Here is a 15,817-nt window from a genome sequence, read left to right as displayed (position 1 = left end):
TGCCTTAGCACCGCACAAGTCCTGTGTCATGCCCACCCAGTCACATGACCATCCAGCCATGCCTACCCAGCCGGTCATTAGGGCAGAAAACCAGTTGTTAAATTATTTGAATCCCACCACTACACATGACCATCGGGATGCTATAAAGGTCATGTGAAAAATGGTTATTAGTAACTTTTTTCAGTGATGTAATTTTGAACAGTCACTAAATAAACTATTGTGAGTTGAGGACCAACTGTATTATGACATAGGGATTTCAATAGCACAGTGCATATAATAGTTGTCTGACTTATAGAAGATCACTTGTTTGCAGTCTGGCAGAAATGACTTCTTTTTGTTGTTTATTTACTATTTTTCTTTTCCCAATTTACCCACTTTTCAGCTGAGTTTTTCTTTTTAACTCTTCTTTTTTTAAGAAGCATGTACATTGCTCAAGGAAATAAAAATAATAATTAAGAACAAATAAGTTTATTTCTGTCAGGTTTCTAACTGGTGACATTCTACAGGCAGGCAATGTGTTACTGAAAAATTCTTTTTGACTAAAACAATCTTCAAACTGATGGAGTCTCAAAATACTTTTTTGGTCATTAGTGGGGAAGCGATAACTGAAGAAGTGTCTATAGGCTGAATAACCACCAGGTGGGTGTTAAATAATATTTCATTCTGAATGTTAATCTCTGTATTTCAACAGGAAGGCCCTGCTTAGTCTATGTCTAGAGAATGCAGAACTCAAAGAACAAATTGGAGAAGCAAAGTTATCAGAAGTTTGGGAGAAAGAGGATGAAAAGGAAGATAAAGAGGACTTAAGGCAAAGTATCAAGAAACTGCAAGAGAAACTGCACACTTCAGAGATTGTGATTGGCCTCCTTAAAGAACAATTGACTCTGAAAAACCAAGGACACAAAGGCACGATCATTCACCAGAGGACAGCTAATGCAGCTCTGATAAATGAGCAAGAGCAGTACACTTGCCAAGCTATCCGTGACCATTCACCTTTTTTGCACTGCCCATCCAATCAAATTATGGGCAGCCCAGAAGAAATCCAGGTATGATCAGAGTTTAAAGAAATTGATTAAACCAACACCTGCCATCATTAATTAATAATGCCTATTCACCTATGGGTCATACTATTCTTTGGTCATCTATATTAGAAAAGTCTAAACTTTGTCCTCTGTGAATTAGGTTCCAGCTGCTACTCATAGTCCAAAACTGAGATTACTGTTTTCTATCATAGAGAAGTAAATTATGGTGGTAAAAAATCTCAAATAGTCAGTGAAAATTAATCATGCTCAATAGCCATGGAAATATGGCGGATTGTGGGGAAGGCGATTTGAATAGTGATCAAAACTACCTTTGCTTATTTACCAAGTTCTGTATACCGTGCGTGTGTGTGTGTTTATATATGTATGTATGTATGCATGTATGTATGTATGTATGTATGTATGTATGTATGTATGTATGTATGCTTGCTTTCAGGACCAACACAGTTGCAAATTCATCTGCACACTCCAAGCAATTTTTAAGAAAATGTTGGATAACCATCTGACTGAGATGGTGTAGGGTTTCCTGCCTGGGCAGGGGGTTGGACTAGAAGGCCTCCAAGGTCCCTTCCAACTCTGATGTTATGTTATGTTATGTTAAGGGCACAGAGCCATGTTTTTATAGCTTTCCAGAAGGCTGGAAGAGTGGGGACCTGCCTCACCTCTGGTGAGAGCGTGTTCCACCAGGCAGAGGCAATGGCAGAAAAGGCTCTCTTCCTAAAATCTGCCAGCCATAATTCTTTGGCTGATGTGGGTCCACAACATACTGTCAGTATATAAGGGTTCCTGAAGTTCTGGCTTCTGCTGTATATAAAGAAGTTTCTTATATAAATGAATCCTGCTGAATTATTTACTAGTGTGATGGTTGGATTGCTGCAAACTCTTACAGGTTATGGGCCCAGAGCACACCAGACACAGTAAGACTGAACTATAATTAAACTGAAGGACTGCCTGTGTTAAAGAAGTAAAAAAAACAAAACAAGGTAGAGAAAGCTTGCAGGATGGCTGTTGATTTCGAGGAGAGCTCTCTGCTCATTTGGGGCAGAAGAATTATATTATTTGGGCTGCAAAAATGGAATGTTTCCTGAAGGCTAAGGAGCTCTGGGATATTGTTATTAATTCACCCCAGGCACCATTAGCAGCAACAGATCAAAGGCAGGATGATAAGGCACTGGCCTGCATCATCTTAAATTTAGAAAATGAACAAATCTTGAATATAGCTGATTTAAAAACTGCAAAGGAGGTTTGGCTGAAGGAAGTGTGCATGTGAGTGCATCAGCATGCAATATTGTACAATTATCAAGACAATTATACAGAGCCAGGTTGCAACAACAGAATGTGGAGAACCATTTGCTGCACATGCAGACTTTATTTATTGAATTGGAACAGCGTGGAATGAAGATTCCTGAATCTCAAAGGGTGCTGTTGGTATTAAATAGTCTTGATGAAATGTGAGACATTGTTTCAGCTGGTTTTTTAAAAGTTTTTTATTAAATAAACATTAAAAACATTGGCCACAGTGTGACCATCCTGGTCTTGTCATATCCATACATATTTTTAACATAACAACAAATATAATTACTATTTAACATACATTGCTATTTTGTTCTTATATACATATCCCTTGTCCTCATTTACATATTTGTCTAAATATTATCCAGTATCAATTCTACAAACCCTAAATATTTTTTGTTCCAGCTTGGGGGTTGGACTAGATGACCTATAAGGTGCCTTCCAACTCTGTTAATCTGTTAAACAACTCATTTTCTCCTTTCCAACCATTGGTACACTTTGTTCCAGATTTTATAGTATTTTTTTTTAATTGAAAAAGTTTTACAAAGCTTCCCCCCTTTCCCCCCCACCCCCCTCCCCCCCCCCGACTTCCCAGAACAAACACAAGGTATAGTTAAAAATAAAACAAACATATGCTAAAAAATTTTCCCTCCTAACTCAATTATACTCCTACAATTCTCATCAATTCCTAACCTCCCCCAAAACTATCAGAAATAATACATCCTAATCATTCAAAGGCAGTCTGATAACTCTTAGTCTGATATCTGTTTTGGATATAGTCAATCCATTTTTTCTGTTCATTTAAGTATCTTTCTTGCGTATTGTCTTTCAAAAAGGCTGAGATTTTTGCCATCTCAGCCAAATTGGCAACTTTCAATATCCATTCTTCCATTGTGGGTACTTCTTTTTTCTTCCAGTACTGTCCTATCAATAATCTTGCCACTGTTATTAGATTTAAAATCAGTTTAGTCTCAATTACTGTACAGTCCGTGATAATTCCCAGCAGAAAAAATTGTGGCAGGAACTTTATATTCTTTTTCAGAACATTTTGTAGAATCCTCTAAATTTTTATCCAAAAGCCTTAATATTCGTACAAGTCCACCAAATATGAAAATATGTAGCGTCAACACAATTACATCTCCAACATTTTGCTTGCATATCTGGATACATACACGATAGTTTCTTAGGATCTAAATGCCATCTATAAAACATTTTATAAAAATTTTCCCTTAAATTCTGTGCCTGCGTAAATTTAACATTTCTAACCCAAATTTTTTCCCAAGTTTCCAATAATATTGGCTCCTGAAAATTTTGTGCCCACTTTATCATACAGTCCTTTACCAAATCCCTTTCAGAATCTATTTCAAGTAACACATTATACAATCTCTTTATATGCTCCTGAGATTGATTTCTAATTTGCTTTACCAAATTTTCCTCATTCTGCACTATACCAATTTTCTGATCTTCCTTCCATCTAGCACGTAATTGCCCGTATTGAAACCAAGTATAATTTTTCCCTTCTTCTTTTAATACGTGCAAGGATTTTAATTGCAAACTACCTCTTTCAGTATATAAAAGTTCTTTATATGTAATCATTTCCTGATTCTGTTCTAAATTTATATTCTCTATTGTATGTCTAGGACTTGCCCACATAGGAACCTTATAATTTAATTTATAAAAATATTTCTTCCAGACATGCAAGAGAGCAATTCTTAACACATGATTCTTAAAAGCCTTATCCATTTTTTTAATCATAAATTAAATATGCATGCCATCCATATAATAAATCATAACCTTCTATATTCAAAATTCTTTCCTCCATTAGATTAAACCAATCACTTATTGCAGAGAGATCAGCTGCTTCATAGTAAAATTTAAAATTAGGCATTTTTAAGCCTTCCCTTTCCTGTGAGTCTTGAATTATTTTCATTTTAACCCTGGCTTTTTTACCTTCCCATATAAATTTATTAATTCCAGTCTGCCATTCCTCCAAATTTTTATCTTTCTTTTTATTCAAAAAGTTTTTATTGGTCAAAAAAGGTTTATACAAATACATATCAGGTATGGTAAATTTTCATTTTTCTTATCCAAAATAAGAATTTTACTCAAATTTTTTAACACATACAACAGCCATATGGCAAGCAGGTGACACGAAGTAGCTAAGTTTACAAATCTTAAATACGTAATAAAGAAGGGTCAAGAATAAACAGAATATCGTACAAAAGAGAATAAGGAAAACCAACACAATCCCAAATATCTTTATCACTTCCTAGTTTTGGATCTCAGAACTCTGGGTTCAGCCTGACCCAACTCCAGGGCCGCAACAGCGGCAGCCGCCTCCGCCCCATGGTCTATAACCTCCCCTTCTTCAATTCCTGGATCATCTGATTCCAGGAGGGCTTTGTGTTCCTCCACGTAGGCCGTAGCCTCCGCAATTGTACTAATTTTTTTCGTAATGCCCTCCCGGAAAATCATCAATCCCTCTGGCATCAGCCATCTGAAGCCCACTCCCTTCTGGTACAATTTGCTTGACAAAAGTAATATTTCTTTCTCATTTCACGTACCTGTCTGGGAATCTGCCTCAGAATGGCTATCTCCTGCCCCTGTAAATCAGTGCCCCACTCCTATGTTTTCTAAGAATTTCATCTCTCGTCTCTCTTCTCACAAATTTGACATGAACCTCTCTGGGAACTGCATGCGTGCATATTGTGAATTAACTCTATAAACTCGATCCACATCCCAATTCATGAAATCAACACCTCTCCCAAGAAATTCTCCCAACAATTTAGTCACAACATCTCTCAAATCTTCTTGGTCCACTTCTTCCAAATTTTGAAACCTAAGGAAATAAGACATTTTATCCATCTGTAGTCCAAGCACAGCATTGCCTGTCTCCTCTCTTTTCTGCACTGCCCGCATCTCACCCTCCAAACCTTCCACTTTCTGCTTGTTTTCTGCTGAGACTTGTTGAGTATCCTTTAAATCCTTTTGGATAGTCACAATTTCTACTCTTATTTCCGTTTGGCCTCTTTGCAAATCATCCAATTTCTTGTCCATATTAGATAACTTTTCCAAAATTCTCTCCATCTCTCCAGCAGTTGGTCTCTGACCTTTTGCCATTGCAAAAAAAAATACAAAAACCTCAGGCAGGCACAGTATCCTTGTAATTTCCTCCGGATCCACCAGGGGGCACTCACAGGAGCAACGAGTCCAGAGTACAGTTAGTCAACCAGGAAGCCGAAGGGAAGTGATGTCATCAAGATTCTCATAGTGAAGGCGGAAGCTGGACTCCACCACTGTTCCCCAGAGGGAGGGGGGGCCTCAAACCCTCCCTCCTAAATTTCTCCATCACCTCTTCTCTCCAGAGCTCCACAAAACCGGTAATCTTCTTATTTTAAGTTCTCCTCTCTCCAGAATGACTCGTGCTCCTTCCAACCGCAGGGGAGAAAAACCCCCCCGCACTCCGGAGCACTCCACTCGCGTTTACCGATATCCCCTTCCCTTCTCCATTCCTCAATTCTTCTCCGTTCCCTGTTCACCACCAGGCTGCTGCAGTTATAAATCCAATGCCCCGGTGTCACCGGGCACAGCGGCCCAGGCGACGACCAAAGTAATGGCCGTGGCCTGTGGCCTCCAAACCCCGCCGAGCCTAGGACGCGCCAGCATCGGTCCCCACAGTCCTGTATGTCGGCTGGGAGACCCCTGGCGAGCCGTCCGTGCGGCAGGTGTCCTTTTCGGAACACCTGGCCCCTGAGGGCCTCGGCGGCGGCCGGATTCGGGCGCTGGAGGCAGGAGAAGCCTTCCAGACGACCGTTGCCGCTGGACACCGGAAGTCGTCTCAAATTTTTATCTTTCTTAATTATTGGTATCATCTGAAAGAGGAATAAAAATATAGGTAAAACATTCATTTTAATAGCAGCTATTCTCCCCAACAACGATAACTGCAATTTTTCCCAGACCATCAGATCCTTCTGAACTTTTTGCCAAAACAGCTCATAATTATTCTTATACATTTTCACATTTGATAGTGTAATATAAACCCCTAAATATTTAACCTTTTTTACAATCTCAAATCCTGTTATTTCCTCTAATTTTTCTTTCTGTTGTCTGGTCATATTTTTTATTATCACTTTTGTTTTATGCTGATTTACCTTAAAACCTGAAACCTTTCCATATCGATCAATTATTTCCAACAGAGATATACTTGAATTTATAGGATTTGTTAAAGTAATCACCAAGTCATCTGCAAAATTACAAGGCTCTGCGCATGCGCAAGATGGCGGCCCGATAGGAGATCGGAGCCGCCGACGGGGATTACCGGAGGAATGGCAGCGCCCAGGAGGCTTGCGGAGAGGTTTGCACCCCCCCGGTCGGACTTGCCATCTCCCGAGCAGCTGTGGGAGGGGTCTGTTGACTTTCTCAGAACCATGGCTGCCGAGAACGAGACCGGAGGGTTGAGGGCGAACTGCGGATGGTGGCCATTTCCCTGGGCGTGAGGCGTGAGGCGAGGCCGCGGCTTATCTCTCGCTGAAGGGGAGTCTTGTCTTTCTCTCCTGAATTCCATCCAGTGGTTTCTTGTCTGCTTCGGCCTCTTCCCATTTCCCACTTCCGCTTTGGTGTGGGGGCGAAGGGCTGTGTTAGGCCCCCCATGGCTCCTGCCCGAGACTTTCTACCTGTGCTCCTGGCCGCGGTTTCATCGGCGGCATTTTCCAGCGGCATTTTCCAGCGGGCTCGCCCCCTTTGGAGGTGTCTGGTCGGGTCTGTGGTCAGGCCTGGCCCGGTGGAACGGGCAGACCTGGATAGGACCTGTGACCTAGGAGCAAGTGGCTGGCCTGGAGAGGCTTTTAGCCCTGGACTATCTAGGTGGAGACAGTGGAGGGAGCGTGGAGGTTTCCTGGCCTAATTAGGCCTGCTTCTTCCCGGGATTATAATTAGTTGCATTACAGTGCTGGAATAGTTGCTTTGTCATCTGCAACGTTTGTCATCTGGACCTTATATTGTCATCTGTACTCGGCACAGGCCATTTGAGACTCTTTGGCCATGGCTGTTTTGCTAGAACTGCTCGGGAAGATCATTCGAGACCGATTTATGACCTATTGGAGGACCTGCCTGGAAACATCTGTGGACACCGCTGACGGAGGGAGAATTACCACCGTTTTCATGCTATGGATTTTAGGACTGTGCTTCGGGCAGAGTAGTAGTTCTTTTGTCATCATAGACTCTATCTGCCCATTTTTTCAATCTTTTCCATCTTTATGCCAGCCACCATCTGAAGAGTTGTCGGATGATGGGTATCCATATGAGCCTGATTTAATATTCTGCCACCCTGGACGGTACTACCTCTCGTCGGCCTCTATCTCCTATTTATGTACTTTATGCGATATTCAGCCTTGGAACTCTTGCGCCTGCGAGGTGCCCCCGCCTTGCAGGAATGGCCCGTTTCTTTACCTAGGGCCGGCCTCAATGACGGGTCTTGGGACCCACAGAGGTGGCATGCGAAGAGAAAGAGCCTTTGGGGTTTTTTAGATAGGGCGTTTTTAAGGGGTGGGAGGGTTAGGGTGGGTGTTGGGGGTAGCCCGTCGGGAGGGGAGCCAGTCCTTGCGTGCGCTCGTGGCAGTCATTTAACAGGTTTGGTGGTTAGGGGGGGATTGCGTTCCTTTTGGTGAGGGTGGTTCCATTTGTACGGTAAGTGGGAGGGGCAGATATGGCGGAAGGGGGGGATCGTATCGTTTTGGGGGGGGCGCGCTCGATGTCTGCAGGCGATCGCGCGCCCTGATCCCCCTTCCTTCTCCCGTTTCCCGGATGGTCAAGACCCTCAGAGCCTGGACCTTCGGCTTATGTTGTGCAACGCCCAGTCCGTGGTCAATAAGGCCCCCCTAATACATGATCTTATCCAGGGGGGTGCCGCGGATCTTATAGGCGTTACGGAAACCTGGTTGGGCACTGAAGGGGGTGTACCCCTTGTGGAAATGTGCCCACCGGGTTTCCGTGCACTCCATCAGCCGAGGGCTCAGGGTAGGGGTGGGGGAGTGGCGGTGGTTATTAGAGAGAGTCTAGAGCCGAAGGAGACCACTGTACCTCAGATTGCCGGGTGTGAATCCCTCTTTGTGAGGTGGGGCCATAGGTGTCAGATGGGCTTGTTTGTCGCGTACCTGGCTCCTTGCTATGTGACAGCTGCCCTGCCCGAGCTCCTGGAGATGCTGGCTGGGGTGGCAGTGGAGACCCCCAGACTTATTGTCATGGGGGATTTCAACTTGCCATCTTCCGGCATATCATCGACAGCAGCTCGGGAGTTCATGGCTTCCATGACGGCCTTGGACCTGACCCAAGTAGTCGATGGCCCTACTCACATTGGGGGTGGCACGCTGGACCTGATTTTTGTCTCTGGTCAGTGGTTGAAGGATCTGGACTTGAGGGATGTAGTCACTGAACCTTTGTCATGGTCAGATCACTCTCTCCTTCGCCTAGACTTTCTGACCGCTACTCACCACCGCAGGGAGACGGAACCAATACGTTGGTTCCGTCCCAGCCGCCTGATGGATCCGGAGAGGTTCCAGACGGAGCTTGGGCCATTTCCTGAGGGTCTGGCTCACGGCACGGCTGAGGAACTGGGAACGGGCCGTGGCTGGGGCTTTAGACCGTGTCGTGCCTTTGCGGCCTCTGACCTGGCGCAGATCCCAACCGGCTCCTTGGTTCTCTGAGGAGCTGAGGGGGATGAAACGCCGGAGAAGACGCCTAGAGAGTTCATGGAGGTCCAGTTGTTCGGAGGCTGATCGGACACTAGTTAGGTCCTATAATAGGACCTACCTTGTGGCACCGAGGGAAGCGAGACGTGGTTACGTCTCGTCCCTCATTGCATCAGCAGATAACCGCCCGGCCGCCCTGTTTCGGATGACTCGTTCCCTCCTTCAACAGGGGGAGCGGGATGACCCGTTGCAGGGACGTGCTGAGGAGTTTAACGGTTATCTATACGATAAAATTGTTCAGCTTCGGGACGGTCTGGACCAAAATTGCGGGGATCCAGATGGGGTGTCTGAGGGCGGTCTTGGTGACATTGTTTGGGATGAGTTTGACCCTGTGGTTCCCAAGGACATGGACAGGTTGCTGGGTAGGTTGAATGCCACCACGTGTTTACTGGACCCGTGTCCCTCCTGGTTGGTACTGGCCACTCAGGAGGTGACACGAGGCTGGCTCCAGGCAATTACGAATGCTTCCTTGTTGGAGGGAGTCTTTCCGGCCGCCTTGAAAGAGGCGGTGGTGAGGCCCCTCCTCAAGAAGCCTTCCCTGGACCCGGCTGTTTTAGGTAATTATCGTCCGGTCTCCAACCTTCGCTTCGCGGCGAAGGTTGTAGAGAGTGTGGTGGCATGTCAGTTTCCCCAGCACCTGGATGAAACTGTCTATCTAGACCCATTCCAGTCCGGTTTCCGGCCCGGATACAGCACTGAGACGGCTTTGGTCGCGTTGGTGGATGATCTCTGGAGGGCCAGGGATAGGGGTTGTTCCTCTGCCCTGGTCCTATTAGACCTCTCAGCGGCTTTTGATACCATTGACCATGGTATCTTGCTGCACCGGTTGGAGGGATTAGGAGTGGGAGGCACCGTTTATCTTGGTTCTCCTCCTATCTCTCCGATCGGTCGCAGACGGTGTTGACAGGGGGGGCAGAGGTCGGCCCTGAGGCGCCTCACTTGTGGGGTGCCACAGGGGTCGATTCTCTCACCCCTTCTGTTCAACATCTACATGAAGCCGCTGGGTGAGATCATCAGTGGCTTCGGTGTGAGGTACCAGCTGTACGCTGATGACACTCAGCTGTACTGGGCCACACCGGGCCACCCCAACGAAGCTATTGAAGTGCTGTCCCGGTGTCTGGAAGCCGTATGGGTCTGGATGGGGAGAAACAGGCTCAAGCTCAATCCCTCCAAGACAGAGTGGCTGTGGATGCCGGCATCCCGGTATAGTCAGCTGAGTCCACGGCTGACTATTGGGGGCGAGTCATCGGCCCCGATGGAGAGGGTGCGCAACTTGGGCGTCCTCCTGGATGAACGGCTGTCTTTTGAAGATCATTTGACGGCCGTCTCCAGGAGAGCTTTTCACCAGGTTCGCCTGGTTCGCCAGTTGCGCCCCTTTCTAGACCGGGATGCCCTATGCACAGTCACTCACGCTCTCGTGATGTCTCATCTGGATTACTGCAATGCTCTCTATATGGGGCTCCCCTTGAAGGGCACCCGGAGGCTTCAGTTAGTTCAGAATGCGGCTGCGCGGGTGATAGAGGGAGCCCCTCGTGGCTCCCATATGACACCTCTCCTGCGCAGACTGCACTGGCTACCTGTGGCCTTCCGGGTGCGTTTCAAGGTTCTGGTAACTATCTTTAAAGCGCTCCATGGCATTGGGCTGTGTCGTGTCCCACTCCTCCGCTGACGGCTGGGTCCGGGAAATCCGAATCAGGCGTGCCTCTGCAGCTCTGTCCAAAGTCCTAGCAAAGTCCTCAGAGCAGGCAGGAGACCAGTAAGTGACTTCAGCAAGATAAGTTTGACTTTTTGCCTGACTCAGAGACTGCCAGAAAGTAGCTCCTTTATATAGGCCATGGGGTGTGGCACCATGACTCAGCACTCATTAAGGCCTGCCCCTCCCTTCCCTCTGTAGCCTCCGCCTCTCCAATCTTCTGATGCGAGGGTCACACCAATCAGCTGTTCTTGGGAGTAAACCCTCCTCAGGCTCACCTGCTGTGGAGGAGGGGGAGGGGTCTAGCTGCTCCGTTTGCCTGGGCATGGAGTCAGGGCTGGGGCAGGGAGATTCTCCTTCTGCAGTTTGTGTGGGCATGGAGCCAGGACTGGGACCGGGAGGCATACATTCCTCAGTGTGCGGGAGCAGGTAAGAAGGCCCCGGCTGCTCTGAGGGCGGGCAAGACACAACACTCTGGGCTACTTACGGGACCGCCTGCTGCTACCGAATACCTCTCACCGACCCGTGCGCTCTCACAGAGAGGGACTCCTCAGGGTGCCGTCAGCCAGGCAGTGCCGTTTGGCGACACCCAGGGGAAGGGCCTTCTCTGTGGGGGCTCCCACCCTCTGGAATGAACTCCCCCCAGGACTTCGTCAACTTCCGGACCTCCGAACCTTCCGCCGCGAGCTTAAAACACATTTATTCATCTGCGCAGGACTGGACTAGATTTTAAATTTAGGTTTTAAATGGGTTTTATTATATATATTGTTCTTTTTAATCATTTGGCTATGTGGAATAAGTTTTTTAATGGATATTTTATTCTGTATTTATATGTATCTTTTATTTGCCTGTGAACCGCCCTGAGTCCCTAGGGAGATTGGGCGGTATATAAATACGAAAAAATAAATAAAATAAAAATAAAAAGCTATCAGTTTATATTCATGTTGTCTAACTTTAATTCCCTCTGTCTCCTTTGATTCTCGTATTTTATCCAATAATGGCTCCAGAGTTAAAATAAACAATAATGGTGATAAAGGACACCCTTGCCTTGTTCCTTTTTCAATCTTAAAAGCTTCTGTTAAGCTACCATTAATTATTATCTGGGCTGTTTGCTCTCCATAAATTGCCCTAATTATTCTTACAAAACCATCTCCAAATTGCATTTTTTCTATTAATTTAAATAAAAAATCCCAATGCAATCAATCAAAAGCTTTCTCTGCATCCAAAAAGGTAAATGCTACTGAAATAAAAATTTTCTTTGCTAAATATTCCAATGAGTTAACAATCTGCCTAACATTATTCCTCATCTGTCTCCCTTTTATAAATCCAGATTGATCAGTATGAATTCTTCGTTGTAAAACTAACATTAATCTGTTAGCTATTATTTTAACAAAAATCTTATAATCATTATTTAAAAGTGAAATTGGCCTATAATTCCCAGGTTTAGAACAATCCTGTTCCTCTTTTGGTATCAATGAAATAAAAGAAGTTCTCCATGAAGGGGGAATTCCCCCTCCTAATTGTATCTGATTAAATAATTCCTTAAGTGAACCTAACATCTCATCCTGTAGGTTCCTATAATAACTTGCTGTAAGCCCATCCGTACCGGGAGTTTTCCCCATTTTTAATTGTTTAATTACCAAAATAATTTATTCAGAAGTTATAGGCCGATTCAATTCTTCCCTTTGTTCTAGAGTTAAATTTTTAACCTTATAATCTTTCAAATAATTATCAATATCCATATTCAATATTTTATCTTTAGCATATAAATTTGTATAATATTCTAAGAAAGCTTTCTTAATTATATCCTGTTGATATCTCTCTTTACCTTTATATTCTATTTTTTCTATAGTACGTTGTTTTTGTTTTTTCCTTAAAGTATATGCTAACCACCTACCAAGTCTATTTGCATTACAAAAGGTATTATGTTTGGCATATTCAGCTACTCTGAAAAGCTAAAGAATCAATTTTCAGCAAATGAACCAGCAAACATGTGGAAAACTCTTAAAAATATCACCGGCTATGGCAAACCTCCTTCCAATGCTGAAGGTAATCAACAACTAGCAGATGACCTGAATGAGTTTTACTGCAGGTTTGAAAGGAAACTACAGCCACCTATCTCCACAACCCCCATCTCAGACACAGCAACAACAGCCAAGCCTCCTACAACTGACCCCATTTCATTGGGTTCACAACCCCTAGTGATCACAGAAAAGGAAGTGCAGGACCTATTTCACAGACAAAAGCCAGGAAAAGCTCCAGGCCCAGACAAGATAACTCCTTCTTGCTTAAAAGTCTGTGCTGACCAATTGGCCCCCATCTTCACCCATATTTTCAATAAATCACTAGAGATGTGCTATGTTCCTTCTTGCTTCAAACGCTCTACCATCATCCCAGTGCGAAGAAGCCCACCATCAAGGAACTGAATGACTACAGACCAGTTGCTCTAACATCTGTAGTCATGAAAACCTTTGAAAGGCTAGTGCTCTCCTACCTGAAAACCATCACGAATCCGCTTTTAGACCCCTTGCAATTTGCATACCGAGCAAATAGATCAACAGATGATGCTGTTAATATGGCTCTGCACTACATCCTACAACATCTTGAGTCTCCAAAGACCTATGCAAGGGTCCTTTTTGTAGACTTTAGTTCAGCATTCAATACCATCATTCCAGACATTCTCTAACTAAGCTAAACCAGCTACAGGTACCGGAACAGACTTGTAAGTGGATCACAAGCTTTCTAACAAACAGGAAGCAGCAGGTGAAGCTAAGCAAGATCACATCAAGTAGCTGTACAATTAGCACAGGGGCCCCCCAAGGCTGTGTGCTCTCCCCACTTCTCTTCTCTCTGTATACCAATGACTGCATCTCCAATGATCCATCTGTTAAGCTACTGAAGTTCACAGATGACACAACAGTGATTGATCTCATTCTAGACAATGACGAATCCGCATATAGACGAGAGGTTGAACGACTAGCCTTGTGGTGCAACCAAAACAATCTGGAACTGAACACACTCAAAACCGTAGAAATGGTGGTAGATTTTAGGAAAAACCCTTCCATACTTCCACCTCTCACAATACTAGACAACACAGTATCAACAGTAGAAACCTTCAAATTTCTGGGTTCTATCATATCGCAAGATCTCAAATGGACAGCTAACATCAAAAACATCATTAAAAAAGGACAACAAAGAATGTTCTTCTGCGCCAACTCAGTAAGCTCAAACTGCCCAAGGAGCTGCTGATCCAGTTCTACAGAGGAATTATTGAGTCTGTCATTTGCACCTCTATAACTGTCTGGTTCGGTTCTGCAACCCAACAAGAAAAACACAGACTTCAGAGGATAATTAGAACTGCAGAAAAAATAATTGCTACCAACTTGCCTTCCATTGAGGACCTGTATACTGCACGAATCAAGAAGAGAGCCATGAAAATATTTGCAGATCCCTCGCATCCTGGACATAAACTGTTTCAACTCCTACCCTCAAAACGATGCTATAGAGCACTGCACACCAGAACAACTAGACACAAGAACAGTTTTTTCCCGAAGGCCATCACTCTGCTAAACAAATAATTCCCTCAACACTGTCAGACTATTTACTGAATCTGCACTACTATTAATCGTTTCATAGTTCCCATCACCAATCTCTTTCCACTTATGACTGTATGACTATAACTTGTTGCTGGCAATCCTTATGATTTATATTGATATATTGATCATCAATTGTGTTGTAAATGTTGTACCTTGATGAACGTATCTTTTCTTTTATGTACACTGAGAGCATATGCACCAAGACAAATTCCTTGTGTGTCCAATCACACTTGGCCAATAAAATTCTATTCTATTCTTCTATTCTATTCATATTGTATATTTGTTGCCACTTGGTCAGCCATTATCATGTTAAATTGACTCTGTAATATCTTTATTGCATCCTTAAGTTTTTTGTCATACGGATTATGTATTAATAATTGTTGTTTCTTATAAATTTCCTCTTCTAGATACCTACGCTGTCTTTATTGCTTATTTCTCTGTCTATTATTAATATATATTAATATACCTCTCATAAAGGCCTTACTGGCATCCCAAACCATTTCTATCGATGTTCCCTTATTCAAATTATAATCAAAAAATTCTTTCATCTGCTTTTTACATTGATTTACATTATCCTGGTATCTAAACAAATTTTCATTTAATCTCCATGTTCTTCTGCCTTCTTTTTCATATTGCAGTTCCATCCAAACAGGGCTATGATCAGATAAACATCTTGAAAATATCTTAATTTTCTTTACCCTAGAAAGCAAATCATTAGAAGTTAATATAAAATCAATACGTGAAAAAGATCGATGTCTCTTTCCTCCATACAATCTCCGCAATCTCCATAAATCTCTCAACTCAAAATCTTCTATCATCTCAAAGAAAGACTTAGGGAGCATTGCATGTGCAGGTATCTTTTTAGAGGAAATTCTCTTGTCCTTTCATGTATCAATTATTCCATTCCAGTCTCCTAATATAATGCACGATCCATAATCCCATAGAATCAACTTGTCATACAACATTCTGTAGTATTTTTCTTGTTGCTGATTGGGTGCATATATGCCAAGCAAAAGAATCTTTTTTGTTTCTAATATAAGTTCAATGGCAATATATCTTCCGTAAGTATCTGCCTCTATTAACTTGGCTGGTATATCTTTTCTCAAATATACCAGTATACCATTTTTCTTGTCTAAAGCTGAAGCAGCAAAATATTTACATAATTTTAAGTTTATTAAGTATTTTTGATCTGATGATTTAATATGTGTTTCTTGTAGACAAATCACATCATTTCTAAATTGTTTCAGACAATGAAATATTTTTCTTCTCTTCTGAGCTCAGTTCAAACCATTAACATTCCAAGTCAGAATTTTATTTGCCATTACTGGCCTCCTGAAGCTTTTGAACAATCAGCTGAAGATCTTCCTCCCGTATCTTCAGCCTTGCTCCTCCCACCGCTTCTGTAGCAGAATCCTGAGCTTTACTTTGAGTTTGTTGCTCCTTTTCTTT

General features: G+C 43.4%; 1 protein-coding gene across 11 annotated transcripts in view; it reads left to right on the top strand.

Moving 5' to 3' along the window:
• Positions 1-15,817, top strand: part of PDE4DIP (phosphodiesterase 4D interacting protein) — a 473,453-nt gene that overhangs the window by 313,886 nt on the left and 143,750 nt on the right. For all 11 annotated transcript variants that reach the window (XR_009154308.1, XM_058176225.1, XM_058176217.1 and 8 more), the window contains one exon: positions 692-1,046. Coding sequence is in view for 10 of the 11 variants with exons in the window: in XM_058176225.1 (XP_058032208.1) it covers positions 692-1,046 (355 nt within the window). In the remaining variant the exon portion in view is untranslated. The remainder of the gene's footprint in view (positions 1-691; positions 1,047-15,817) is intronic.

This window comes from Ahaetulla prasina, chromosome 3 (genome assembly GCF_028640845.1).
Source record: "Ahaetulla prasina isolate Xishuangbanna chromosome 3, ASM2864084v1, whole genome shotgun sequence".
NCBI classification, from domain to species: Eukaryota; Metazoa; Chordata; class Lepidosauria; order Squamata; family Colubridae; genus Ahaetulla; species Ahaetulla prasina.
Note: the sequence above shows the minus strand (reverse complement) of the source record. Positions and strands in the feature narration are given on the sequence as shown.